Source organism: Lissotriton vulgaris, chromosome 7, assembly GCF_964263255.1.
Source record: "Lissotriton vulgaris chromosome 7, aLisVul1.2, whole genome shotgun sequence".
Taxonomy (NCBI): domain Eukaryota; kingdom Metazoa; phylum Chordata; class Amphibia; order Caudata; family Salamandridae; genus Lissotriton; species Lissotriton vulgaris.
The window spans coordinates 373213431-373240937 of NC_141695.1; the positions used below are offsets into that span (position 1 = coordinate 373213431).

The 27507-nt window shown below is 46.0% G+C and overlaps 1 protein-coding gene across 4 annotated transcripts in view; it reads left to right on the forward strand.

Moving 5' to 3' along the window:
* Positions 1–27507, forward strand: part of PPP6R1 (protein phosphatase 6 regulatory subunit 1) — a 1178344-nt gene that overhangs the window by 481492 nt on the left and 669345 nt on the right. For all 4 annotated transcript variants that reach the window (XM_086930305.1, XM_086930304.1, XM_086930307.1 and 1 more), the window contains exon 11: positions 27260–27324. In XM_086930305.1, coding sequence (XP_086786431.1) covers positions 27260–27324 — 65 coding nt within the window. The remainder of the gene's footprint in view (positions 1–27259; positions 27325–27507) is intronic.

The following is a 27507-nucleotide window of genomic DNA, read 5'->3' on the forward strand; positions in this document are numbered from 1 at the left end:
ATCTTGGTATTCTATTTTTAATGTTGTAATATATCTCATTTCCTGATTGTGTAACTTTTTAAATTATTTATTGTAAGTAGAAAACAAAATGTAACTTTTTTAATATTTTTAAAATTGTACTTTTATGGTTTTTGTATTTTCATGAAAACCGAATAAAGGAATTGAATTGAGTCAACCTACTACCTTAGTACCCTGAAGCCCAGGACTGACTAGCTACAGTGTCTCACTTGCCCTTCCACTCATTCACAGAGGAACAACTGATGAGACACCCCAAACACAACCCTCCTGACTCTCTCTGGAATCATGGTGACAGGACGCACCTTTTCGCTCTCACTCGTAGTTGTCCACTATAAGATCTGACAGACACGAGAAAGTTTGAAATATTTATTTTAACCATCGTGCTCTAAAATGCGGTATACTTCCCACAATACGTAGGAATATGCCCAACACTTACGGTCAGCATGAAGAAAGTAATCCATAAATCATAAAAGGAGCTGTCATCGTACTAGACAGGGTAAACTAACCCATCTCCCCTTCTATGGAAGCAAAGTGATTATATATCGGAAGATCTCTGGGTGTTTGCAGTGGACCCTGTACCTTAGCATGCACAGATGAAAGTTCTACATCTCTGGTGTAGTCTCAATCTCTTTTCTTAAACATCTGTCCCCAAGTGTGTATTATCAAGTCTGTGCATACCTATATGACAAAGAGTATATGTTCCCAAACAGCTGCATTAGTGTGTTTTGTCTAGGTGCTAGAACCTGGCCAAAACAGAATACCAAAGGGGCATTCTTGTTTGACCAGGTCTATGGTGTTCAGACTAAATCCTAGGAAAGAACAGAACTCAAAAACAATGGCAGGTTCTGTGTGGAAGTACAGCGTGGCACAAAGCAAAATATGTTAATATAGTAACTTACGCTAAGCAGAGTGCAACGTGCTCATGCTAACATAGGGAAGACGACGATGTGCCTGCACGAGACTCATGACAGTAAAACGTTCATGTATAGTGTGAGGAAATGGATTTGTGTTATATAGTGTGGTTGTGAGACCTCACCGTGTGATATGCGACCATCTCTTCTAAGACCAGTCCGGTTTAGTTTGTCAAACCTTAGTTCAACTCTGTGGCTTCGAGCAGGCATGCGTCAACAAAGGAACAAGTGGAAAGCATTATAAACGGCACCAAAACCAGTGTATAAGAAAAAAACCACTCAAGAAATCCAACACCGATTGGGGAAAAAAAAATAGCCTGTATTTTAATTAAATTATGGACACCAAAACAAAAATATCCACCTGAGGGTTCCGGAGATAAAGATGTTATAAGGAACAATAAATAAAGACTTATCACTTAACTGTAAACAAGCATTGGCAAATTCAATTAATTAGACGCTTAGACAGTTTTTGAAAAAAACTTTTCTTCAAAAGAAAGTTTGAAGTAACTTGGAGTTACTTTATGCGACCAACTCCACAACAGATCAAAAAGTTCAGCACACTCATGCTCCAGCTTTCCAAATCCATGCTTACTCCCTCTGGCGTCGCTGAATAACCGGTCTATAGCGTAATAATTAGGAATGTTGCAATCTGCACCCTCTCCCCCGTTAATGGCTGCCAATGCAGGGATAGAGGCATGCAAGGGACAACAGACCTCTGTACTTTCTTTTCTAAAATGGGTACGTTTTTTTAAAAGGAGCCAATACCATTCAAGCATTCTATCAATCAATTTCTTTGTATACTTCAGTGTGTCGCCCTAAGTGAGACGGGTTTGATTTGCATATAGCTGGGTCCAAAATGATGGATCGGAATGCTGCCCTGCATAATTACCAGTGGCTGAGATTAATTCAAGCATTCTATCCATCACTTTTTGTATACTTTAGTGTGCCGACCTAATTGGGACTCTTATATTTAGACCTGGTTCCGGTGCACACTGCGTCACTGGAACCAGTCTGCACCTGGCTGATGAACCCATAACTAGAACTAAACTGGTTCTGGGTTGCTTTAGTTCAGGTAAGACCTGGCTTGGCAGTTCGGGCTGGACTGTTCTATTGGAGTTATGTTATGTTATATGGGTATTTGTTACGCGCACAACTACTCTTGAGTATCCTGGCGCGGATCATAACCACAGAGAAGTCCTAGAGAGAGCACAGCATTGTATTAGTAGGCTTGATTAAAAAGGTGAGTTTTGAGTAGCTTTTTGAAGCAGTTCAGATCTTTAGTGTCCCTGAGAGTGAACGGCAGGGCGTTCCAGAGGGTAGCTGTTTTAACCGAAAAAGATGAGCCACCCAGTCTAGAGCGCTTGAAGCGTGGAATTACCAGCCTACGTTGAGAAGCCGACCTGAGATGTCGGCTGGGCACGTGAAGTGTCACTCTTTTCTTCAGATACGCCGGGCCAGTATCATGTAGGGCTCGGTGAGTGAGAACCAGAGCCTTAAATTGTACTCTTTGGGCCACTGGCAGCCAGTGGAGTGTGGCCAGTTGTGATCTTATACTGATGTGTCTAGGGATGCCCAGCAGAAGTCTTGCCGCCGCATTCTGGATAAGCTGCAGCTTATTTAACAGAAAAGAGGGGGAGCCCAGGTAGAGAGCATTGGCATAGTCCAGTCGGGACAGTATCAGGGCTCTGGCAACTGTTTCTTTGGCCGGCTGGGGCAGGAGAGGGAAAAATCTGCCTAGGGATTTAAGGGTCCCAAAGCAGGCGCCCGTCAGTCTTTTAATCTGCTCTGCAAATCGCAGATCATCATTAAACCAAATGCCCAGATTCTTGGCAGGGCCCCCCTCGGAGAGAGGACGGGGGAAATCGGGAGGCCAAACCAATTCAATAAATTGGTCTGGAAAGTGACCATATAGTATAATTTCCGATTTTCCCTCGTTGCATTTAAGCCTAGCCTGTGCCAACCAAGTGAATACGGCCGCCAGACACCTTTGTGCTGTGGCCGTTTCAGATTGTGTTTTACCCCAAGTGAACAGAAGCTGGGTGTCATCGGCGTAGGCCATAATTTTTGCACCCAGCTTCTCAGCCAGGTAGATCAGAGGGGTCATATAGATGTTAAAAAGAAGTGGGCTCAATGTTGAGCCCTGTGGGACCCCCGTCTGAACTAACCTGGCCGAGGAAGAATGAGGGGGCATCCAAACTTGCTGATACCGTGAGTCCAAAAAGGACTCCAGCCAGGACCAAACGGCCCCGTGAGGCCGATATCTGTGAGGCGAGCCAAAAGGAGTTGGTGGGGGACCGTATCAAAGGCGGCAGAGAGGTCCAATAAAATTAGTACCGCTCTGCCGCCCCCGTCCGTACACTCCCTGATGGCTTCCACCACCTCAACCAAGGCTGTCTCTGTGCTAAAGGAAGACCTAAAGCCCGACTGGGCAGGAGTAGGGTCAAGACTGATTTGTGTATAGCTGGGTCCAAATTGAGGTGGCATGATGTGCAAAATAACAATGGATTGGGATGCGGCCCGAGTAATTACAAGTGGCTGAGATTATTTTACACATCTAACCATCAATTTTTTTATACTATACTGCATCTATTGAAGGTGCAAGTGCTGCCTTATAAAAAGACATTGTCGGGGGCGTGGCCAAGATGGCGGAGTATGTAGTCTCACTCGCCGTGAGCTCCTCCGAGCCTGGGCCCCATAGCCGCTAAAAACACGCTGCTACCAATCGGCAACGGGAGGTAGGGGGGACCCCTGTGTCTCGGTCCCAGGGGGACAAAGAAGCTTGAGGCTACGACCGGAGGGCCCCGGAGGCGGTGTCGGGTACGGAAGCGGCCCTGGACGCGGGCCGGAGGCGGAGCCAGACTCGCCCCACAGCGGTGGCTTAGCACGGAGGGTGTTTTGAAGCTGCGGAGCCTGCCCAGAGGCGGAGGCAACACATTCCTTGATCTCGCAGGTGTCTCAGGCGGGCCGGGCCGACTGACCCCTGGAAACGGTAGAGCTGAGGTGCAGGCCCCAGAGCCGGGCACTACGTGAGGCTGGGGTCGCGGCCTGCGCGCCGAGACCGGGCGACGCTGGGAGAAATCCTCGACCTGCCTCGCTGCACTGAAGGTGCCGGAAAGGACTCAAGCTGCATCCCGGTGGGGGCGGGTGGCCCTGACGATGAGGAGGAGGCCTTCAGGAGCCGCCACTGAAAGGGTGACATCACGCTACACTGCGGCTGCGGCCTACGCCTCCGGCTTTGCACAGAGGACGGTTTGAGGCTGACGCGGAAAGGCGCATTTTGCTTCCCCCTCCATTCAAGCCGATCCTGTGCGCTGTGTTGGCGCCCCAAGTCATCGGGCCTGGAGGGAGTCCAGAATCGGCGCGGCCTGCCTGGCGAGTGCTCTCCTGGGCTTGGCAGGGGTGCGAAGGCGGGTCGCACATACAGCGTGGACTGAACTGCCCCTCCTGCATGACTGTGACGAGAGTGGAGGCGTGTTGCTCGGGCTTGGCCTGAGGACCTGGTGGGTCCCTGGACGCCGTGCCTGGTCCGGAGGCGACCCTCATCACCGGGAGAGAAGCGCCGGAGGCGATTGCCCTGCTCGGTGGGTACCCGAGAGACAGATGGAGCTTGGGCCTACAATACTGGCTGTGGAGGTGCAGGGAATGGTGCCGGCCAGGGACTTGGATTAGAGGGCCCAACGAGCGGCTGGACATTGGAGTGACCGGCACACGGACGGTGTTGAGGGGACCATTAAGGTGCTGGTCAGTGGTGTAGGCCGATCCGCTGATACCCAGGTGGCGAGGTAGGAGGCCACGGCTGCTCAGTGACAGTGCTGGCCCTGTGCCTAGATTGGAGGGCCCAAAGGACGGCCAGACCTTGGGGTGAGCGGACCATAGACAGCGTCGCGGACACGCTTGGAGGACTGACCGGTGGTGCAGGCCGATCCACTGGTTCCCTGGAGGTGAGGTGAGAGGACGCGGCTGCTCGGAGCGAGGCGAGTGCCAGCGGTTATCCAGTGGTGCCACAGACCACCCAAGAGTGCACCCCCACGTGCAGAATGGCAGGCAACAAAGGGAACAAGAAAGGGGAGCGTACTTTGCCGGACATGCTGAGCAGGAGCAATGCGAGGCAAGATCGGGGGCAGCAATCTCCGAGCCAACCGGGTGGCGAGCGGAGGGGAGCCACCGGTCACCAGATCCTTCCTTGAGTCCCTCTTCAGCTCCCTGCGGGCGTTGGACGGTTCTTCCTGGATGGCCTTGGTTACCCTTTCTGCTTCTGCCTGCTTATTACTTTGTCTGATGGCTCCGCGTTGTGGCACGGAAAAGTTTTCCGAAGAAAATTGACGTAGGTGTGCCGGGGCGGGACTTATGTGACCTTGCTGATGTCACGTACGCAGACAACGCCAGGGCGGAGTCGCGTGATGCAATCCCCCCGGCACACAGGGATGCTGTGGCAAAAAAAAATCCTGATCCAGTTTCAAGCCTGGGGATAATTCTACATTGAGGAATCTGCGGCTAGAATCATCTCTACCAGATACATAGTTACCTAAAGTAAGTAACTCGTACATCTAGGACATACTGAGGACACTCCCAGAGACTTCTTGTGAAGTAAGTGATGCAGGTAGTTTAACAGGGTAAGTTTGTCAGGCGTTACAAGACAACCGCTTCATCTGTTCAAGCGCCATGCTCCACTATTTCTGTCAGAGTCCTCCTTAGACACTCATCCTATCTGGGCTTGGCGAGTAATGCGAGGTCCGCATCTGCGGTCTGCAAGGCTGCACAGAGAACCTTAATCGTCCTACAGCCCATGCCATGGTTCAAGAAACACTGCAGTCCCTGATGGAGGGCCGGGGCCTCTCTACCCACCACCAAGTAGCCCTAAAGCTATAGCGTAATAAGATGAATACTAATCAGCTCCCCGACCATTACCATCTTGGACGTCCATCTTGGACGTCCTAAAAGTAGCACAGCATCCCATTGTTCTACAGGTCACCCAGAAAGGCTGCCTCAGATTCCTGCCAAGGTTCTGAGTCAGGAGTCTCTAATAGTGCACGCATCGTGGGCATGCTCCACAGTGGCAACTGTGGCATGTTTGGGAGTGCGTATTCTAGCACAGCTTTGCTACCCATGCCAGTCTACCAATGCGCCAAGCCGGGGCTCCCGTTCTCAATATCCAATCCAGGATTCCCATCCCATCAAGCTCATCCCTAATTAAGTGTCTCTCGCCCAGCACGTCTTCTGCCAGCCACCGCCTAGGCCACTACAACGGCGCAGTTGCAAAATAAAGTGCAAGGTCAGGTACCCCCAGACCTCCTTCCAAAAGAGGGTGCTGGAGTACACGAATGGACACTCGTTTTCTAACCCCTCCCCAAATCCGATCAGAAAGTATTACCCTAGAGGTCTCTTTTTTTTTTCTTTAAAAAAACAAAAAAAGGCCCCTGTAGGGATCACTGGCACTGTTGTAAGAAGAGATAGAGGAGGCGCTTGAGAGGCCCGACCCATTGGTGACTGGGGCAATCTTGTTCAGAAGTCCCACCAATTGCTGCAGTGCTGTCCGAGTCCTGGTGAAGAGGTCCCTATCAATGTGGGAAATGTCCAACGTAGCGTCACGTCTCCAACCGCAGTGGAGATGATCCAATGCCAACTCCACCACCTCCATCCGCTCTAGCACCCTTAGAGGGAAGATGCAGGACTTCGCTCAATTCACCCGAAAACCGGCAATATCTGTAAAAATGTCCAGGATGGTGTAGTGTCGGCAGATCTTGTCATGGCCCACCCAAATACTCCAGGACATTGCCCGGATAGCGTTAAACCTCATGCCACTTGGACCCTTAATTCTGGACCCCTCAAAACCAACAGGGCGGCTAGCGGCTCCATAGCTAATGCAAAAATCAGGGGCAAAGGGGAGCACCCCTGTTGTGTACCCTTATGTATGACAAACTGTTGAGAGATTTGATGCCCCGTCTGGATTCTGGCCCTATGCGCCGTATAGAGCATCCTAACCCATTTCAAGAACATTGGGCTTTATCCTATGGACTCTAGTACTAGCTTCAAGTATGCCTTTTCAAAGTCTAGGGAGATGGCCTCTAGGAGGTCCGCGGACCCTGCTACTGCACCCATGGCGAAGTAGCCATGTTCGAGATGAATCCTCATTGGTCTGGGTAGACCAGAGCATGAAGCATCGAGAGCAAGCAATTGGCTAAAACTTTACTCAGTATTTTAAAGTCCATGTTAAGCATTGACAGGGGGCGATAGGAACCCACCTCCAGGGGGTCTCAACCCATTTTGGGCAAAACAACTATGAGAGCTTGTAGAGAGATGCAGAAAGACCGCACAGCCGGTTCGCCGTTTGATAAACCACGAACAATCTGGGAGTGACGCTCCAGACGCCGTATAGTACTTAGCGGGGAACCCGTCCATGCCTGGAGTCGTGTTGTGGGCCATATGACACACAGCGGTCCTCAATACTTCAAGCCAAAGCATTTGTTCAAGCTCCTGAGACTGTAGGGGACTGAGTCAGGGGTGGGCAGTCCCGGCAATATATTGCCGTAGGTGCTCATCTGGAGGGCCGGAAGGGACGAGTAAAGACGCTCGTAATATTGAACAAAAACTTCACAGATCTTCATAGTGGAGAAGTGTGGCTCACTGGTTAGAGGAGGCATACCCTGAAGCAGAGGTCAGACCCGGGACCAGGGTTCAATTCCCGACGCGGCAGGGTCTTGAGCCCAATTGTCCACGGACTCGATAATTCTTGCTTCGGTGCCCACTCTAATCACGGGTTCACACTCTGCAACTCTGGGCATTAGCTTGCTTAATCTCCACAACGGCCCCCCTGCGGCGGGATGCCTGGCTTTCCCCTTGGGGATGCCCAGTACGGGTTATCTCACAGGGAAAAGCCAGGAAGGGTTCCCAAGGCAAGCGCCGAGATGCCCTAGGGTAAGTCGAGCGCTATATAAGAACACACATACACACATACATACATACATACATACATACATACATACATACATACATACATACATTTGAGATGACACTATGGTGCTCATGTTAGTTTGTTTGCCCAAACTTGGTCCTAATGACCTCTGATCACAAGAGTCACGCCAGTGTGCGACCTGTCTTATCTCCGTCTGCATGTTGTCAAGCCAGATATGCTCTGTAGTCAATGTGGCTTAATGTTCCCAATTCCTCTCTATCCTGCATCCTCGAGTTGTGAAATTGCGCTCTGCCTCAATAACCATCACTGCCTCCTGCTCGGCATTGCAGATCCAGACTTCAAGTGTCAGCACAGTATGGAGCAGGGATGTCCTAATCAAGTTTCTTTCATAGCCACCTTCATGACCGCCCACTCCACTCCCAGGGAGCATGTTGTGCCCTTCTTGTCTTCAAATTATGGAGCATATGTGTACTAATGATGTCTCGATTGACTGTCATGTAGGGCTTCGGTCCTCAGTCACCAAGTCGATGTAGTTGCTCTGTCTACTCCCCTCTGAAAGGTCACCTTAAGGGGGCTGTGGTCAGATAAAGTCCTGCTGAGATATTCAGAGTTCCTCATTACAAAAGTAATAGCCCAGTCTAGTGTGAACTTGATGTCTGGGGGCATAATAGGAAAATTCAATGTTGTGCCAAATGTCATGGAGTCCTGTCTCGGTCATCTAGTCCCTAAAATGTTTTGTTGCTTGTAGCTCTTGACTCCCCGGCATTGGAGGCACTGATCAATCTAAGGAGGTGCTGTGTACACAATTAAAGTCCTCCTCTCCCAATAAACTAAAGAACGTAGAGTGTAGGAGCAATGCTGGAGACGGCGTGCATAAAAAATTAACCTGGTGTGTGTTGGGAGCATAGAGTACCATAATTGGACAGTGGGTGCCTGCACAGTTTGCTTTCTAGATGCACCAATCCCCACAGTCCTGATTTTAACAAAAGGTACCCCTGGGGCAATCCAAAAAGGACCCCTTGTGCAAACACAGAATAGATGGTACCAAAGACTTGCCCACTCCAGTGGCGGGAAACCTTGTCCAACTTAGTGGAAGTAAGATATCTGCTGCAGGCATGCTACATGAATGTGCCTCCGCCTGAGATGGGCATACACCCCTTGATGGCAAACTGGAGTTGCCATCCCTCTTATATTCCACGCCAGTGCATTAAATGTCGTAGACATTAAGGAAAAGTGATACCCCCACCCCTGTAGCAGTGCCCAGTGATACTAACATATGAGATAAACCATATACTTGCTCCCCTCTTCTCCCCACCGCCCTTGTCATCCTCCGGTATTATCCAAAAAATAAGCAAAACCATAACACCCATTTTCTTGGCTTGGACACCAATGAGTTTCGTGCCACAATAGCCCCAACTAGAATAACTGTAACTAAGGCGTAACTGTTTCACTTGGCAGTCCTTACGGCAGTCTTTGTGGGATAGACCAAGAGGGGCACTAAAGTCTTTGGTGACCATGAACATCCTGGGCCCTGAAGAGAACGCGCTGATAAGTCCCACTACTACAGCAGAGGTAAACCGGTCCTTCAGTAACTCCCCACCGTCCATCCGCCCCTTCCTCCGACAGAGGCCCGGTCAATACACTCACTAAGGTGGCAGAGTTCGCTGGGCAGGAAGCTCCCTCCACGGAGACCTCGCTGAGACAGTGGTAGATTTGCCATCCTAAGTCACCGGCACTGGTGTGTTTGCCACCAACTCCTAATCTGTATTGGGTACCAGTGTCTGGAACCTGTTAGTACCCCAGAGTGATACCAGTGCTTGCTCCCTTGCAGCTTGTTCAATTGTAGATCAGGCACGAGGCATGTGGGGGCGGAGTCCAGCCTTCCCATCCGACCAGCCTCATAGATCACCACTCCCCTCCTTCTCTGGTCGGTCCGGGACTCCTTTGGAGTGCAAAAAGGTCCAGGCTTCCTCAGGAGACGCAAAGAAATGAGTAGTGTCAGTTCCACTGTTCAGAGCTTCGCAGGGAAAAGCAGGGCATAGGAAATGTCCAGGTTTTCACAGCTCCGAAAGTATTATTGCGTCTTAGGAACCCCACTGTGTAATCTGGATCGGCGGTAATTGGGTTCTCATTGTAAGTCCCAGTACCTTTTGCACAGACCAGCTGTAGGATTAAGTCTCTGTAGTTAAGCAGGTGAGCAATCACCGGGCATGGGAGAGCTCGCGGAACTGGTGGCCAGCTCAGTATGCAATGCGCCTTTTCTGCTGAGAAGAATTTGGGTACACGGTTGACCAAGACTGTTTGAGTCAGCCACTCTTCAGAAAAGAAGTCCCTGTTGGGGTGTCCGCTCCTTCAGGGATTCCCAGAAAACTAACATTCCTGTACCTTTAACGGCCCTCAGCATCTTCTGCTCGTGCCCTGGGGTTTTACAGCTCTGCCTATAAAAGTTTGAGTTCATCTTGCACCAAGATCAGAGAGGGGGTTATGGATGTAAAAGAGTATTCAGCTTAGTCCTCTCTCTTGGTGAGCTTGGTGTGGTCTGCTCACATAAGGCTAGTCTCCACTCGTATGGCCCCCAGTTGCTCCTCCATAGCAGTTTGAGTCCTGTATAGCGTGCAGCTCTTTGTCGAACATATCAGTTATGTCTTTATAGATAGTTGACGGATCGGGTCCACCATTGTGGTGGAGGCAACTAGGATATCCATGATTGACTTTGGGGTTGGGGGGTCGCGGCTCCTGCCCTGCCATAGCAAACTTGGTTTGAATATTGAAAGAGAGCAGGGAAAATTGCTCTCTTTCAAAATTCAAACCAAATTGCTTTTCCACACGGGGAGCTGCATCTTAGCAGCTCCCCATGTGAAAAAGCAATGCCAGCTCCCGAAGGATGCGGGGAGCTGGCGGGACCGTGGGGGGATTGGGGATCTCCCCCGCGGTCCCCAACGGAGAGGGCCAGCCCCGTGGGATGGGGTCTCCGGGGATACAATTGGCCGGGGAGGAGGGCCACGCGGCCCCCCTCCCCAAAAGTAAAAAATGAATAAATTAAGGCTGGCCAGAGGGATGGGATCCCCAGGGCCCAAAAAATTGAAAAAGAAGGGGGGCTACACAGCCCCCCTTCTAAAGAAAAAAAAAAAGACCGGCATCGCGCCGGAGGCCACGCCACGCTCCCTCCTTTCATCACTCTGCAAGCGCACCCCCTGGCGCGTTTGCAGATGGGGAACAAATTCCCCTTGAGTACTGGTGGTCCCCGGTGACAATTTGCCCACCAGGAACCTCCAGTATGCGCCAGGGGCATGCATTGCAGAGAGGTGTTCTGAGGCCACGCCCCTTTTTACACCTGTCTGCAATGCAGCTCTGTGACGCTTACTGGGGGTAGCTGGTAGGTTAGTTGCACCCCAGGGACCCTCGGGATACATCAACTTAAAACGTGCCACGGTGCACGTTTGCACGGTGGATGAAGGGAGGGGTCGGGCCTGAGTTCGCATGTGTGCAAACACACCCTGTGGCGCGGTTTAAGTTGGGGAATTCATTCCTCGTCAATCCTGAGGGTCCCTGGGAGCCAACTAGCCCACTAGGTACCTCCAGTAAGCACCACAGAGCTGCGTTGTAGAGTGTTGAAAAGAGGGGCGTGGCCTCTGAACACCTCTTTGTAACACAGCGCCCTGGCGCATACTGGAGGTACCTGTTGGGCTAGTTGGCCACCAGGGACCCACAGGATTGAGGAGGAATTAATTATCTAACTTAAAACGCGCCACAGGACTTGTTTGCAGACATGTTATCTCAGGCCACGCCCCCTTCCTTTAACACTGTGCAAACGCACCCGTGGAGCGTTTTAAGTTGGGGAATTAATTCTCTTTCAATACTGAGGGTCCCTGAGGGCCAACTAGCCCAACAGTTATCTCCAGTATGCGCCAGGGAGCTGCATTGCAGACAGGTGTTCTGAGGCCAGGCCCCTTTTTACACCTCTCTAGAATGCAGCCCTGTGGCACTTACTGGAGGTACCTAGTGTGCTAGTTTGACCCTAGGGATCCTTAGGATTCAAGGGGTCTTAATCTCTCAACGTAGAACGGCCACAGCGTGTGTTTACACAGTGGTGAAGGAAGGTGTGGGGCCTGAGGTGACGTGTGTAAACACACCCTGTGGCGCGTTTTAAGTTGTGGAAATAATTCCCCTTCAATCCTGAGCGACCCTGGGGGCCAACTAGCCCACCAGGTGCTTCCAGGAACCGCCGCTGCGTTGCAGAGAGGTGGTGCAAGCCATGCCCCTTTTTACACCTCTCTACAATGGTGCTTACTGGACATACCTAGTGGGCTAATTTGCACCTAGGGACCATCAGGTTTCAAGGGGAGTTAATCACCCAACTTAAAACGGCTGTAGGGCCTGTTTACACAGTGGGTAAGGGAGGAGACGGGCCTGAGGTGACGTGTGCAAAGATACCCTATGGCGCGTTTTAAGTTGGGGAAATAATTCCCCTTCAATCCTGAGGGCCCATGGGGGCCAACTAGCCCACCAGGTGTTTCCAGTAAGCGCCACAGCACTGTTTCAGAGAGGTGGCCCAGGCCGTGCCCCTTTTTACACCTCTCTGCAATGCAGCTCTGTGGCGCTTACTGGAGATACCTAGTGGGCTACTTGGACCCTAGGGACACTCCGGATTCAGGGGGATTTAATCTCCCAAATTAAAACGGACACAGGGCGCGTTTACACAGTGGTGAAGGGAGGGGATGGTATAGGAAAGTAGCTCAATATATACTGGACCAAAGTAACATTAGCCGAACTACGAATTCCGATTTACTCACCTGTTATCAGGAGAGACCTCAGTGCTGCATCTTTGAGCCCAGTACTGATCCTGAAAAGTAATTCTAACTGTACTTACCAGTAACTTGAATTTCCTTCCATAGGATATCATTGCCTGCTTTTTGCTGAAAAAGTTTGTCGATTTTTGAAACTTACAAATATTCTCTAAAAATTGTGCCAATGATAAAAACGTAATTACTTGCCTGTTTTAGATAGAGGTCCCAGTGCTGAACCTATGAATCCAGCACTGGATTACAAAAGTAACGTGAAAATACTTTACTTGCAAATTGAATTTCCTTCCATAGGATAATATTGGTAATTCCAACAGGCCTTAGCACATGGACTGCTTCAAACGCCTATCCACTATGCATGCAGTTCTGTAAACATCTACACACTTGTCTTTCACACCTTCAATTCCCCAGTCAGTATCCATAAACTTCCAGCAAACACCCTGTCACTCGCCTTGCAGTCCTCTAGTGACCCATTCAGCACCATGTGCTAATCCATTCATTGTGCGGAAACCCAAACACTTATAAATTCACCCAAACACTCTCCTTGCAGTACTCTAATCATTCAGACAGTACCCAAGTACTCATGCACTGAGCCAGGCCTTAGCACATGGACTGCTTCAAAACCCTATTCACTATGTAGTCAGTCCCCTAACTAACCAACACACGTATAGTTCTGCTTATATACATTCAACAAAAAAAAACATTTCAGTTTCAATATAAAAAAAAAATTATTTGCATTAAAGAGTGAGTGATTGCCCGACAGTGTTCTAGTACACGTTTCTTGACTAATAGGGTGGTGCACCCTATATTCCAGAGCTTGCAAGGGCATTTGTTCACGTAAATCACATAGGTGGAGCTACACGTGAGGAATTGTTTGATTTCTTTCTTGATTCCATTGTACTCAACCTTCTTAGTAAAGGTGCTGTTTTTGCACGCTTTACAATGGCCACAGGGAAAAAACCCCCTGAGGCCATTCTCTTGTCCTGTTGAGTAAGTGGTGATGTCACTTCGCACCAGCATATCTCTAATGTTCCTTCCTTTCCTGTATGTTACGCTTGGTCTGTCGGGAACATCCCCCCAATGATGTTATCACATTTCAGAATATCCCTGTTTTTGGATAATATCTTTTGAATGTGTTTCGATTCAGCATTATATGTCATAATGAGGCGGGTGCTCTCTCCCATGTCCTTGGTAATAACAGGTGTTTTTTCTGCCAACGTGGAGGATCTCTGTATGCTGTCGGGTCTTTTTTTGGCCTTCCTGAGTACCCAGTTAGTATAACCTCTGATTTTAGAACGCTCTAGCATTTCTGTGCATTCATGTTGATATGCCGCCTCTGTGTTGCAATTTCCTTTTGCCCTCAGCAGTTCCCCAAAAGGAATGCTCCATTTGAGGAGTTTCTGGATGACTGCTGAGGGCATGAAGAATGCTGTTGCCTTCTTGAAACGTGTGGTATGAAATTGGTTATCCTTGATGTCAAGTTTGACATCCAAGTATTCTGAGACCTTTCTTATGTGGCTGGTAAGAGTGATATTGTTGGTGTTAATATTCAGAATGTCAATGAATTGAATAGCTTCAGATTCAGCCCCCCTCCAAATGATGAAGAGGTCGTCAATGTGTCGCCACCATGTGGTGGCGTGGGCAAGGTGCCCTGTACAGGCAGGGTCGGCGAAGATCTTCTGCTCCCAGCACCCCATGAAGAGGTTCGCAAAGCTGGGAGCAAAGCATGAACCCATCGCGGTTCCGACCACCTGCCTGTACAGGACCCCATCGAAAAGGAAGATGTTGTTTATGAGACAGAACTCCATCATTTCTAACAACAGTTTGTTGTGTTCCCTGAAACGAAGGGGCCGGGCATTGAGGAAATGTTTACAGGCTGCTAGACCCTGCTTGTGATCAATTATGGTGTACAATGACTGGACATCAGTGTTCTGAGAAGACACTCATCATCCCACTGCATGCCTTGTATCTTGGTGAGAAAATCCTTGGTGTCCCTAATGTAACTGGGCAGCCCACTGACCCATTCTCAGAGGTAGTGTTCTACATATTTCGAAACCTGTTCAGACACACTCCCCCTGGAGGACACAATTGGCCGTCTAGGTGGATTGTCATGATTTTTGTGGAGTTTGGGTACCTGTATTCTTCCCACTCAAGGAAACCTCTGTCCTGCCACATGGTGAGTTTCTCCCATAAGGCAGTGATACTATTGTTATAAATATCCCACATGATGGGGATGTAAAAGTTAGAATCACTAAGTTGCCTATGTGCTACAGCAACGCATTTGTCCCTGTCCATGACATCAATATTGCCCCCTTTGTCCGCAGGGCGGATAACCACACTGTCCTCATCCATCAGGGATTTAAGAGCCTGTCTTTCTGCAAATGAGAGATTGTTTTCAGTGTATCTATACTTTCTTATCTTGTGTCTGTGGAACGTGTCGATAGCAATGTGGTCAAGTGTGGGAAGAAATGTGGACTTCGGTTTGAAACTAGAATCAGCGTTGCTGTCAATGACAAAATCTGCATTCAAAAGTATCTGTGTATTACTGGTAGCCCCAATGTCCCCCTTGTTACTACTTAGCTGATTGTTATTGATAGTGTCAGAAAATTCACCTCCTTCTTGTTCTAATTGAAGGATATTTAGGAGGGTGTCTACTTCTCCTCTGGTGAAATTGTCTGAAATGCTTGTAGTATAGGGTTTTTTTTTCGGGCCCCCTAATCTTTTTAATTTGTGCCATTTTTTTACTTATGTTTGCACAAACTTAAATAAATCAATTCTAGACTCCCTGTAATTAAATGGCATGGATGGACAAAAGGAATGCCCCAGACAGTCATTTTTTCTTCGTCACTTATCTCCCTTTTGGAAAGATTGATGACTGTTCTGTTTACCATACTAGGGTCCATTAGTGTCCTCTCTTGGAGCGTGTCCTGATGTTTCCCACGCTGCCCCTTGCTCTGCCTCTTTTGCCACCTCTGTTGAAGTCTCTTTCCTCGGTTTCTGTGTTTCCCCGACCTCTTGCACGTCCTCGTCCTCTCTGTCGTTGGTGCCTGAGTTTCTCTGATCGTTTGTCTGCTCCGGCGCAGATGACGATATTCCCCCAAAAAATTCACAGGACGAGGTGTGTTTGCCATGGGCCCTGCCCCTTCAGTCGAAATGTCTGATTCCGTTTCACTGGCTGTGGAAAGAGTTACATGTTCCTCCTCGTTGTTACCTTCTGTGGTAGTCACCGGTATTTCAGTTGAATTATAAAGATGGTCATATTTGCGACTAAACGTCAGGAATCTCCCTCTCTCGTAATCATTCTAGTCCCGGTCTAACTTGCTTTCTTTTCGTGCCTTGATGTCTTCCTCATTCTTCTTTAAACCTCTGATTGTTTTTTAAGATCCTCCGTTAAGTCTTGTATTTTTTTAAGAAGGAGTTCCCTGTCTATCCATGCATATTTGACTTAAGTTTCCAACATTCTCCTCGAGCCTCAGAGCTGAGTTCTCTGACCATTCAGAGACCATGGCCGGATTGGGTGTTTCGTATGTTGGTGTGGTGAAGATCCTAAGGCCTCTGGGAACCATTTCTTGGTCGATGTCGTTTTTTAAGGAAATTGCTTCCCACCATTTTAAGATTTCCCCCCTCCTGAGTTTTTCAAGTTTGTTGACTTCATCACTTATGGTCTATGGGTAATCAGCCTTTGTCTCCTTTGTTGTTATTTGGGGTTTCTTTTTTCTTGTAAACAGAATCTGAACAGCCGCTCTTCTCTCCTCCTCTTCTTCCATAGTGCACAAACCCTTGTGCTGTAAATTGGTCCTGGCGTATGTTGATCATATTATCTGTTTTATCATTCAAGTTCCTTATTGTATGACACTTTCCAACATGTCTGCCAGTTCTGTGTTGATTAGGATGAATTTGAGGTCACCCATGGGCTTTGGATTGCCTGGCGTTATCTGTGTGGCTGAGAGCGAACTTACTTGGATCTCTTTGATGTATATATTTGAGGCATATGATCTGCAGATTACACACTGTGCATAGATGACCACTGAGTGTTGTGCCCGGATGTTTTCAGTTTGTTTTTGTTGTAAAAATTTTTTAGAAGTCACGGGACAGGTGACTCCTCTTTTGGATCATACTTCGCATGGGCATCGGCTCCATCCCCAGATTATTTTTTTCCGCTATCGGGCTCGGATGTGTTTCCAGCGCTCCATGTTGGAACCGATATCCTTTGACGCACAATCCTCACCAACTTCCAGAATTTAGTTTCAAACGAGTTTCCAGTCGACGCTACTCTTCAACATCGAAGATTTCGATTCCGGTTGACGGCCTTCGGGCCTAACTAGGCCTCGACTCCAGCTCATGGAAAGGACGCCATTTAAAAAGTGTCTTCAATGTGGGTCGAAGTTTCCCCACACCAACCTTCATGAGGCCAGAGACTGTTTCGCTTGTGCCTCCTTCCGCTCCAAGAAGATGATCCGGGACCGAAGAGCTAGGCGAACAATGGCTCGATCATCAGCTCCGAATCCAGACGACATCTTCGCAGAGGGCGTCGACGTCCCAGAACAACATGGTGTCGACAGCAACTCCGAGGCAGAAGATTCCTAAGTTGAGGACATCACTCCAGCACAGCGGGTGGTAAGTAAGACCGTCGACCCGACCCTTCCTCGACACATCTAAAGAAGGCTCGGGTCACACCCTCGCCCTTAGGCTCTGGTACACACTGAGACACTGCTTCTACTGCCCCACCTTCGGGCCCAGCTAAGAAGCTAGCTAGGCCTTCCGGTGACTTTGGCTCGAGTCGGCCTCCCCACGGTGCCGGCGCACACCTACCAGCACCGAAAAAGACAACACCTACCACGCCGGCATCTAAACAATCGGCGCCGAAGCATACCGCTAGTCCCTCGGCACCGAAACCCAGGTTGGAAACTAGCAAACATGCTTCGTATTCAAAAAGACCACCGGAACCGAAAAAAAACATTGGATCCGAAAAATGCACCGGAACCGAAAAAACCATCGGAGCCGAAAAAACCATCGGAGTCGAAAAAGACTCATGCCTCTCCTATTAAAGACATTGCAAAAAAAAACAAAAGAAGCTACTTTGGTGCTGAAACCTCCCTCCGCACCAAAAGATCGGCCTCCTGCAGAAGATTTATTTCACCCAGACCCTGCACAGAAGACTCTGGTTAAAGATCCAATCACTGGTCGATTAACTCTAAGTTAAAAAAAAAACGACCGCTGGATACACCTGCACCGGCTCCTCATCCAAAAAAGGACATGGCTACCTCTCCTCTAAGAGTTCCTTCCCCTTCTCCTCCACCTATGCCATCACCACCTCTGCCCCTACCACAACATTTCCCTACATACTCTATCATACCAGATGATGACAACAGGGATGATCGCTCTGATGATATAGGGAGTAATGCAGATGATCCATCTATTCCTCCAGGCTCACCTGACCCGTGGGATGATTATACCACCCCAGACATCCCAAATGTTCCTCAGGACGACATATACCCCCCAGGCCTTCTCCACCAGAAGACACTATGGGCTTCAATCAATTAGTACACAGAGCTGCGCAGTATCATGGGGTGGACATGCGTACAGACCCTGTAGATAAAGACTTCCTAATGGATACCTTTGATAATGCAAAAAGATCCTCATCCATTTTACCCATGCTTAAAGGAGAGATTAAGCATGCTCCTGAAGTCTTCAAAGACCCAGTTAGAGCTCTGGTCATAAACCCACGAATAGAGAAGAAATATTAAGTTGCCCCTTCAGACCCAGCATATATTAAAGGCCCAGTACCACTAGACTCGCTTGTGGTTTCCAATGCACGCAAAAGAGCTCCCCCACCAGATAAAGAGTCTAACTCCTTGATGCATCGGGGAAAAGAACTTTGTCTCAAGCAGCAAACATGTGGCGTATTGCCAATACGCAAGCATTATTGGCAAGATATGACAGGGCACATTATGACGAATTAGAATCGTTAATGCAGCACCTCCCTGATGAGTAAAAAAATAGAGCAAATAAGCTGATCCAAGAAGGGAAAAATATTACATACACCTCCATTCATTGTGCACTTGATGCAGCAGACACTGCCTCCAGAGCAGTTAACACCAGTGTTTTGTTGCGTAGACATGCCTGGCTACGCATATCAGGGTTCAAACCTGAAGTCCAAAGTGCTATACTTAACCAACCCTTCGATGAGCAACACTTTTCAGGACCGAATGTAGATGTATCCCTTGAAAAGATGAAAAAGGATACAAATACGGCCAAATCTATGGGAGCCCTGCAGTCGCAGGCTCCCAGACGTTCATTTTGCCGCACATCTAACAGAGGCGCCACCAGGGAATACTCTTCAGACACACCTTCTACCTCGTACAAAGCCTCCACACAATCCACCTATAGTAGGGGCTACCAAAGGGGTGGTTACAGAGGTAACACAAATAAGGGCAGAGGTAACAACAACTCCTGCTCTGCCTCTACCCCTGCCCAATGACCCCCCTCCCCTTCCCCCGCCCCATTCCACTCCTGTCGGCGGAAAACTACAACACTTACCAGCCTGGGAAAACATCACATCAGACAGGTGGGTGCTTCAAATAATTCAGTCCGGTTACTGTCTAGAACTAACATCCACCCCCGCCAAACATACCACCTAGGCAGCGTCCAATGTCACAGGAACATTTTTCACTGCTCAGGCAGGAAGTGATATCCCTCCTGCACAAAAATGCAATAGACATAGTCCCAGTGCATTAGCAAAACAAAGGAGTATACTCCCTATATTTCTTAATACCAAAGAAGGACGGATCTCTTAAGACCTATCCTAGACCTCAGACCTCTAAACATTTACATACAGTCGGATCATTTTCACATGGTCACACTCCAACAAGTCCTTCCGCTCCTATTACAAGACGACTTCCTTGTCACTCTAGATCTCAAGGACGCCTACTTTCACATTCCTATCCACACAGTGCTCAGAAAATATCTCAGATTTGTGCTGGACGGGCAGCACTACCAGTTCAAAGTTCTCCCATTCGGAGTCACAACAGCACCAAGGGTGTTTACCAAATGCCTCGCAGTGGTAGCAGCACATTTAAGAAGACAGCATGTTCACGTCTTCCCATACCTCGACGACTGGCTCATAAAAGCCAGCTCATACAGCCAGTGTGTACAACACACTCAAGCTATGATTCAACTCTCCACGACTTGGGAATCACACCAAGTCACATCTGCAACCTTCACACATACAACAATATCTCAGCGATACAATAAACACCCAGCTAACACTAGCCTATCCCTCTCCAGCCAGGATAACAAGTGTACAAACTCTCCTAACAAGGTTCAAACTACAACCCTCGCTTCCAGCTCGAGTGTTCATGCAGCTCATAGGAATGATGGCTTCTTGCATATTTATAGTACCTCACGCAAGACTGCAAATGCGTCCACTTCAAGACCACCTAGAACGCCAATGGAACCAGGCTCATGGTCAATTAACAGACCTAGTGTTGGTTGACAGTCGGCTCTCTGCAATGGTGGAGCGCCAAAAACCTTTCAAAGGGCCGACCGTTTCTAGAGCCAGTTCCTCAAATAATCATGACAGCGGACGCATCGCTCTCCGGCTGGGGAGCTCACCTTCTGCATCACACCATGCAAGGCAGGTGGATACCGCAACAAAAGTTACTCCACATCAACCACTTGGAGTTACTAGCTGTTTTTCTAGCATTAAAAGCATTCCAAAAACAAGTATCAGGAAAAGCTGTCTTAGTCCGCACAGACAATATGACAGCCATGTACTACATAAACAAACAAGGGGGAGCACACTCTCTGCAGCTCTCTGTTAGCACAGCAGATATGGAGATGGGCTATACCACTAAAGAGCTTCCGCTTAGCCCAACACGTTCCAGGAGTACAAAACACCATGGCATATCTGCTAAGTTGACAGACACAGCAGATCCACGAGTGGGAATTTCATCCGCAAGTTCTTTAACTGTTCTTTCAAATGTGGGGACAACCTCAGATAGACCTCTTCGCCACCCACGAAAACGCAAAATGCCCAAACTTCGCTGCCAGATATCCACACCCGCTGTCCAAAGGCAATGCGATATGGATGAACTGGTCAGAACACTTTGCGTACGCTTTTCCTCCTACAGCAACATTCCCTAACACTTTCTAGTTGCTCCAACTTGGGCCAGACAACCGTGGTACACCACGCTGTTGCAAATATCTGTGGTACCACACCAGAAACGAAGCCTATATCCACGCCTATTAACACAGAACCACAGAGAGATCACACACCCGGACCCAGCTCAGCTCAACCTAGCGATCAGGTTCCTGAAGTCATAGAGTTTGGTTACCTCAACCTTCCTCCAGAAGGTATGAACGTTATTAAAGAAGCTAGATGTCTCACTACTAGAGCGGTTATGCTGCTAAGTGGAAACGGTTTGTGATATACTGTCAAAACAACCACATAAATCCTTTAGATGTGTCTATTCAACACATCATAGGATACCTATTACACCTTCAAAAGTGTAATTTAGCCTACACGTCTATCAGACTACACCTTGCTGCCATTGCAGCATATTTACAAAATAGACAACATCTATCTCTTTTTAGAGTACCTGCTATAAAATCTTTCATGGAAGGACTCAAAAGAATAATCCCTCCCAGAACGCCACCTTCACCAGTGTGTAACTTAAACATTGTTCTCACACGGTTAATGGGACCTCCCTTTGAACCGTTACATAAATGTGAATTGCAATTCCTAACTTGGAAAGTAGCTTTCCTAGCAGCTATTACTTCTCTCAGAAGAGTTAGTGAACTACAAGCATTTACCATTCAAGAACCCCTTCTGCAAATGCATCATAACAAAGTGGTTCTGCGTACTAAACCGAAATTCCTTCTAAACGTCATTTCACCATTCCATCTAAATCAATCTGTTGAGCTGCCCGTATTTTTCTCGCAGCCACAGTCCCAGAAAGAGCTCTACACACCTTAGATGTCAAAAGAGTATTGCTGTACTACATCGAAAGGACACAAACTTTTCGTAAAACTAAACAACTTTTTGTGTCTTTTTCACCACCACATAAAGGCAACCCCATATCAAAATCGGGGATAGCTAGGTGGATTGTTAAATGCATACAAATAGGTTACCAGAAAGCCAAGCGTACGTTAATAATTCCTCCAAAAGCCCATTCTGCAAGGAAAATAGGGGCTTCAATGGCATTCTTAGGGAACATTCCCCTAGATGATATATGCAAAGCAGCTACGTGTTCTACACCGCACACATTCACAAAAAACTATTGTGTAGATGTGCAAACTAAACAACAAGCCACTGTGGGCCAGGCTGTACTAAAAAATCTGTTTCAAACAACTGCAACAGATACGGGTAATCGCCATTAAAGGTGGGTACTGCTAAACAATCTATGCACAGTGTGTAATCTGCAGCTCATATGCCTCGAACGGAAAATGCTACTTACCAGTATGCATCTGTTTTTGGCATGTAGAGCTGCAGAGTTACACACGCCCGCCCGCCACCCCGGCTGCCTTTATCTGTTCCAGTATTATCTTAATTAGATACAAATCAAAATGACATCACTACTTCTTGTACAGCTCCATCACTTCCCTAATGGCGAAAAAGAATCTGGGGATGGAGCCGATGCCCATGCGCAGTATGATCCAAAGAAGGAGTCACCTGTCCTGTGACTTCCAAAGACTTTTCTACAACAAAAACAAACTGCAAACATATATATATATATCCAGGATACCACGTCTTGCTTCCTTCACTCAGGCTTTTCCCCAGAACGAGGAGACGTAGACACGGACCATTTCGTGCAAGTATTTATTCAGCTCAAGTTAGCGCATGACGTTTCGGCTCTCAGCAAGCCTTGTTCACATGACAGTGTTTCAAATACAACTCAGTCTATTTAAAGGGCCCGAGATTGTTTTAAACAACATCACGTGTCAGGGCTGAAAAATGTGTAGAAAATGAAGACCTACTCGGGGGAAAAATACCTGACGCTCCCTACGGTATCTTTAAAAACATTCAGTTCATATATCTACATGTTTTTATCACAGTAAATATCGGTAAAATACTCATAATTCATATTGCATTGATCAGTAGGGGAAATATTGTTATCATTTGTAACAATTGGTCATTAGTAAAATACCATTTTCTACACATTTTTCAGCCCTGACACGTGATGTTGTTTAAAACAATCTCGAGCCCTTTAAATAGACTGAGTTGTATTTGAAACACTGTCATGTGAACAAGGCTTGCTGAGAGCCGAAACGTCATGCGCTAACTTGAGCTGAATAAATACTTGCACGAAATATATATATATATACACATACACACACACACACACACACACACACCCTCCTCCTCCTCCTATATATATATATATATATATATATCTCTGAAAGGGTTTCTCACTCGATGTGATCAGAGGAAACACAAAAGACTCGCACTCCAGGGTCCGTGTGAAGATTAGTTTATTGGCGATGCGTTTCGACCAGGCGGTCTTCTTCGTTAGCCAGCCACCTAAACTCACAATCACCATTTTAAAGTGCACAAAGGAAAAAAGTGGAAATAGACATAGGACCACATTCCGAGAAAAACTACAAATGAGGTAGAGAAAAGACTCTGTAGTGCAACTGCTTTAGTAAACTTATGCTTGCTAGTAAAAAGACATTTCTTATTTACGTAGGCAAATATTGAGAATATAAAACAATGCAAAATAAATTAAAATCGGTCAAAGTATGTTTCGGCCAAGTGGCCTCATTTAAACAAAAAGGAAGCAGTAAGTGTCAAGTTCATAAAATAATGTACAATAAATTGCCAAAGATCAACATAGATATAGGCCAAGTGGTAAACTTCTCCCTACGGACTAAGAGAAGAAGAAGAAAGTGAGAGTCGCAAAATAGATGGGAACTTGCCTCAAGTGCCTTATGGACCCAAAACCGAGAAGAAGTATACACAAACAAAGATAATGTGCCTGATCTATATTTAAAGGAATACAATGATCAAATATATTCGAAGAGCCGTAGACGCTGACTGAAAATACTGATAATGTGTAAACAGATGTCAAATACTAGACTATTCTAGAATATGCTATGATATGTCCCTGATAGACCTATACAGACCCTACCTCACAGAAATGTAAATGTGCACCTTATTGAACTTTGATGGAATCTTTTATAGAACTTTTATATGACCTTCACCTATCTACCTCATAGCAGTGGGATATGCTACCATATAACCACATATTTACCTACCTCACTCGCCATATAACAATTTGTATGTATTTAGTGCGAATTATATAACTCATGTATATGTCATTGTGAAGCGCTCTGATACCCAAGGGTCACGTCCGCGCTATATAAAACTCTTTAAATAAAATAAATAAAAATAAATGCCACATTGCAGGTTTATTTCGGAATATAATTTCTCATGGAGAAAAGTTGTGTGTCCTGGCCATATATATATACACACACACACACACTCCTAGTCTTCCTCCTCTGCCTATAAATATACATTTTAAATTGGGTTTTAAAAAATTTCTATGAACCTCCATGAATAAATGACAATCAATCAATATATGGCAGATAATGCATTTGGTGCTTATTAGGCACAGACAAATGACTTTTCTTTCCTGGAACTGTAGACCTAAATCCGGAGTCAAATAGATAGAATGACATCCAAAATAAGTCTTTAAAACATCTAAATGTAATTTTGTATCAGATAAAATACAAATGGAGGGAAAAGCATCAAAATTGATTGTTTTTTTGAAGTAAACAAGCTTGAGGTTATTCCTACAAGGTATTATTTATCCTGCGTAAGTAATATGCGTAATGCAGAAATTCTCCAAGGGTTCTTTTCCGTAAAGGATTCTTGCAATGAAATCCCTCCCAGTTAAATTTGATTATTTTTCTGAAATAGCTTGATCAGATTTGTTTTCAGATGCCTTATTGTAGGGTCAGAAATGTACATAAGATTTCTGGCCATTCTCTTGTCTTTCTCAGAAAATTTTATAACCATGAGCATTAACTCTACGCTGTTCACCCTTGCTACAGTAGTACACCTCAAGGCAAAAGGGAAGAAAACGGTTCATTAAAACATCGTAATAAAGGTGCACGACATTAAGAAATAAGGATAGGCAAGATGGAATCCTCTGATCAGGGTACCTTATAACTAGTAAAATTGAGCCCTTAACCACTTTATCTGCAACTCATCAACTAGAGGAAAAGCATGTAACAGCAAATCTCCTAGGCAAGGTTCTGTTGTGATGCCGGATGGAATCAAAATTTACTTGTTAGAAATGTTTTCTTCGAAGGCCTAACCTATTTGGAGGCAGACTTGTTACACTGAGCGATCAAAATAAGCAAAGTTTTCAGAAAGCAGCTGCAAATATAAACTTTATTAGGGATGCTCTTTCCATTTATTAATCAGATAAACGTATCCTTGCTTTTCTGCTCCTTCCTTGAATTCTTATAGAAGTTTAGAAGTTTAAGACCACCAGTGCCATACTAGTACTTATCTCATGTCAGTTACAGTACCTCAACTTTGTCCACTTCTTGGAGAGTGCTCAATTTGATAGTCCGCTATTGACTACCCTCTGTATTAAGGGGTAGCATCTTTCATCAGATTTTAACGTCTTTGGGCTTGGTTTCTGAGGCCTGTCAGTATGAACAGGTTGAATTTCTTTCCGATTGTGTGTCTGTCTTGAAGGTTGTTTAAAGATTATGAACGAAAGAACCACTTTTTAACAAGAGGCTATGTACTTGGTGCTCACCGAAAGATGCCTATTTATTTATCTTCCACTAGAAGAAGTGTTAATTTTGTTTTATCTATATATCCAAGTCAGTCATACAGCAGTTTCCCTTGAAAGTTCACTAATGATGAGACAAAAAATAAGCCAATCGAGCCTCTCTTCTTCATTATACCAGTAAAAAAAAGTATTTAGTCAGCAGTATGTTTTCCACCTGAGAGGTCAGCTCACATCTAGGCAATTGAATGTTCTTCCAGACGTGTTGATTAGCCTACTGGTTTAGGCCATTGATCTAATTAGATGTAATGCGAGATTTTCCAGGGGTTAAGGCATCAGCAAGGGTAGGTTGCGAAATTAAAGCTTCTTGCTTAAGTGAATCTTTGTATTTTTTATTAGAGTGATCGTGGGCTAACCTATTTATTTGTCCTTCTTTGCCAAAGATGATCTCAGATTTTCTTGTTAATTAGCCTGTTCACTTACTTACCAGTTTAGTTTGCCAATTCAACATCTCTCCAAAAGTCAAAAAACAATAATTGCCAGAGTAAAGTTGTCTATTCAGACCTAATACTCTGTCACTTTTGTTTGCTAGAGAGGGTGTTGTACTTTATTAGAATCTATGTTGAAAGTTAGACACTGTAAGTTGCAGAAATCTACTTTTGAATACAAAAGGCTTTGAAAATGTAGTTGAACATCACCTTGTCTGTGTAATTGGGAAATGGTTTGAAAGCAATCAATTCTAATTTTTAAATGTTTAATTTGTTCTAGAGACATTTCTACATTTCCTCCCAATTGCATGTCCTGAAAAGGTACTCTAATCGTACCCCAACACAAATTTACCTCCATTAAATACCCCATGCTATTACATTCTTAGACCCTCTTTACCATTATGCTCATCATTCATCATATCACTATTCACAACCCCATACTTCATCCTAGCAAATACCCTTTCACCACCTAAAGCGAACTTTAATGTTTTGATGCAGATATTAAAACCTTTTTTTCCAACTCCACTTTAGTTTCAAATAGTTCGATTTTTCTTAACTGGCTTTTCAAATGTTTGATTTCCAAACTTTGACCATCAAATATTTGATCTACTAACATTTTATTAAGCATTATAAAAACTAACTGCTGTTGTACTGGATGTTGTGTGAACTGGATGGTTCACATCCTTAAAGAGCAGAGTCATGATATTTAGTTTTGAACTATATTTGTTTGTTTTAGTATGAAAGTTGTCAAACCAGCAGAGAACGTTTAAAGATTAAGGGTAAGACGAACATTTCCAGCTGTTGTAAATTAGATTCCACTGGTACAAGATGAAATTGAAGAAATGGTATTATGAGTTTTTTTTACACTGCACTGGAAGACTACTTTGTATTTCGTAACACCTTAACCTCTGTGCTGGTAACAGTTTACCAGAAAGTCTGCTCCAGTGTGTATTTGAAGCAGATATGTGAAAGGGAAGTAGCCTGTATTGTCTCTTCACATTTGTTGTTCCATTTGTCCTTCTGCACAAGAGTAAATTCTTAACCCATCCAGACCACCTACAGATTTGTTGTTGTTTCCCTGTGGCACTAATGTCTCTACTGAAAATGAGTATCACCAACCCCACAGCTTAGTTATATGCCTAAATATGATGTACTAGTTAAGAATTTCTTAGCATAAAGACTAATAAACTAAGTGGAGTTTCAGAAGACTAGGCAGCTTGTCCTCCTAGCCATCATTTTGGATTTTACCCTTTATTCAAGTTTGGTTTTGAGGTTGTGTGTTATCTCATACCCTTGTTATAACTGTTTAACCACTGTTCGTGGATGTTCTTGACCTTCATTTAGTTACTGCTGTATGACATTCTTTTAATTTCTTTTCTAGTTGCTGCAGAAGTGTAACTTGGTTCAGAGAATCATGTTGGCATGGGATCAGAATGATAAATCGCAGTACGTATGCACGTCTTGGTTTGATCACAGGTGCTGAACTCTAGCCATGACAACAAGACTATTGTGTTAAATACAACTGACATGTGTGGCCTGCAGAAATTTGTGATGACCAATATATAATCAACAACTGAATGAGATTTAAAGGAACATGAAACAACTTTTGTTAGTTTATCTGGTTATTCT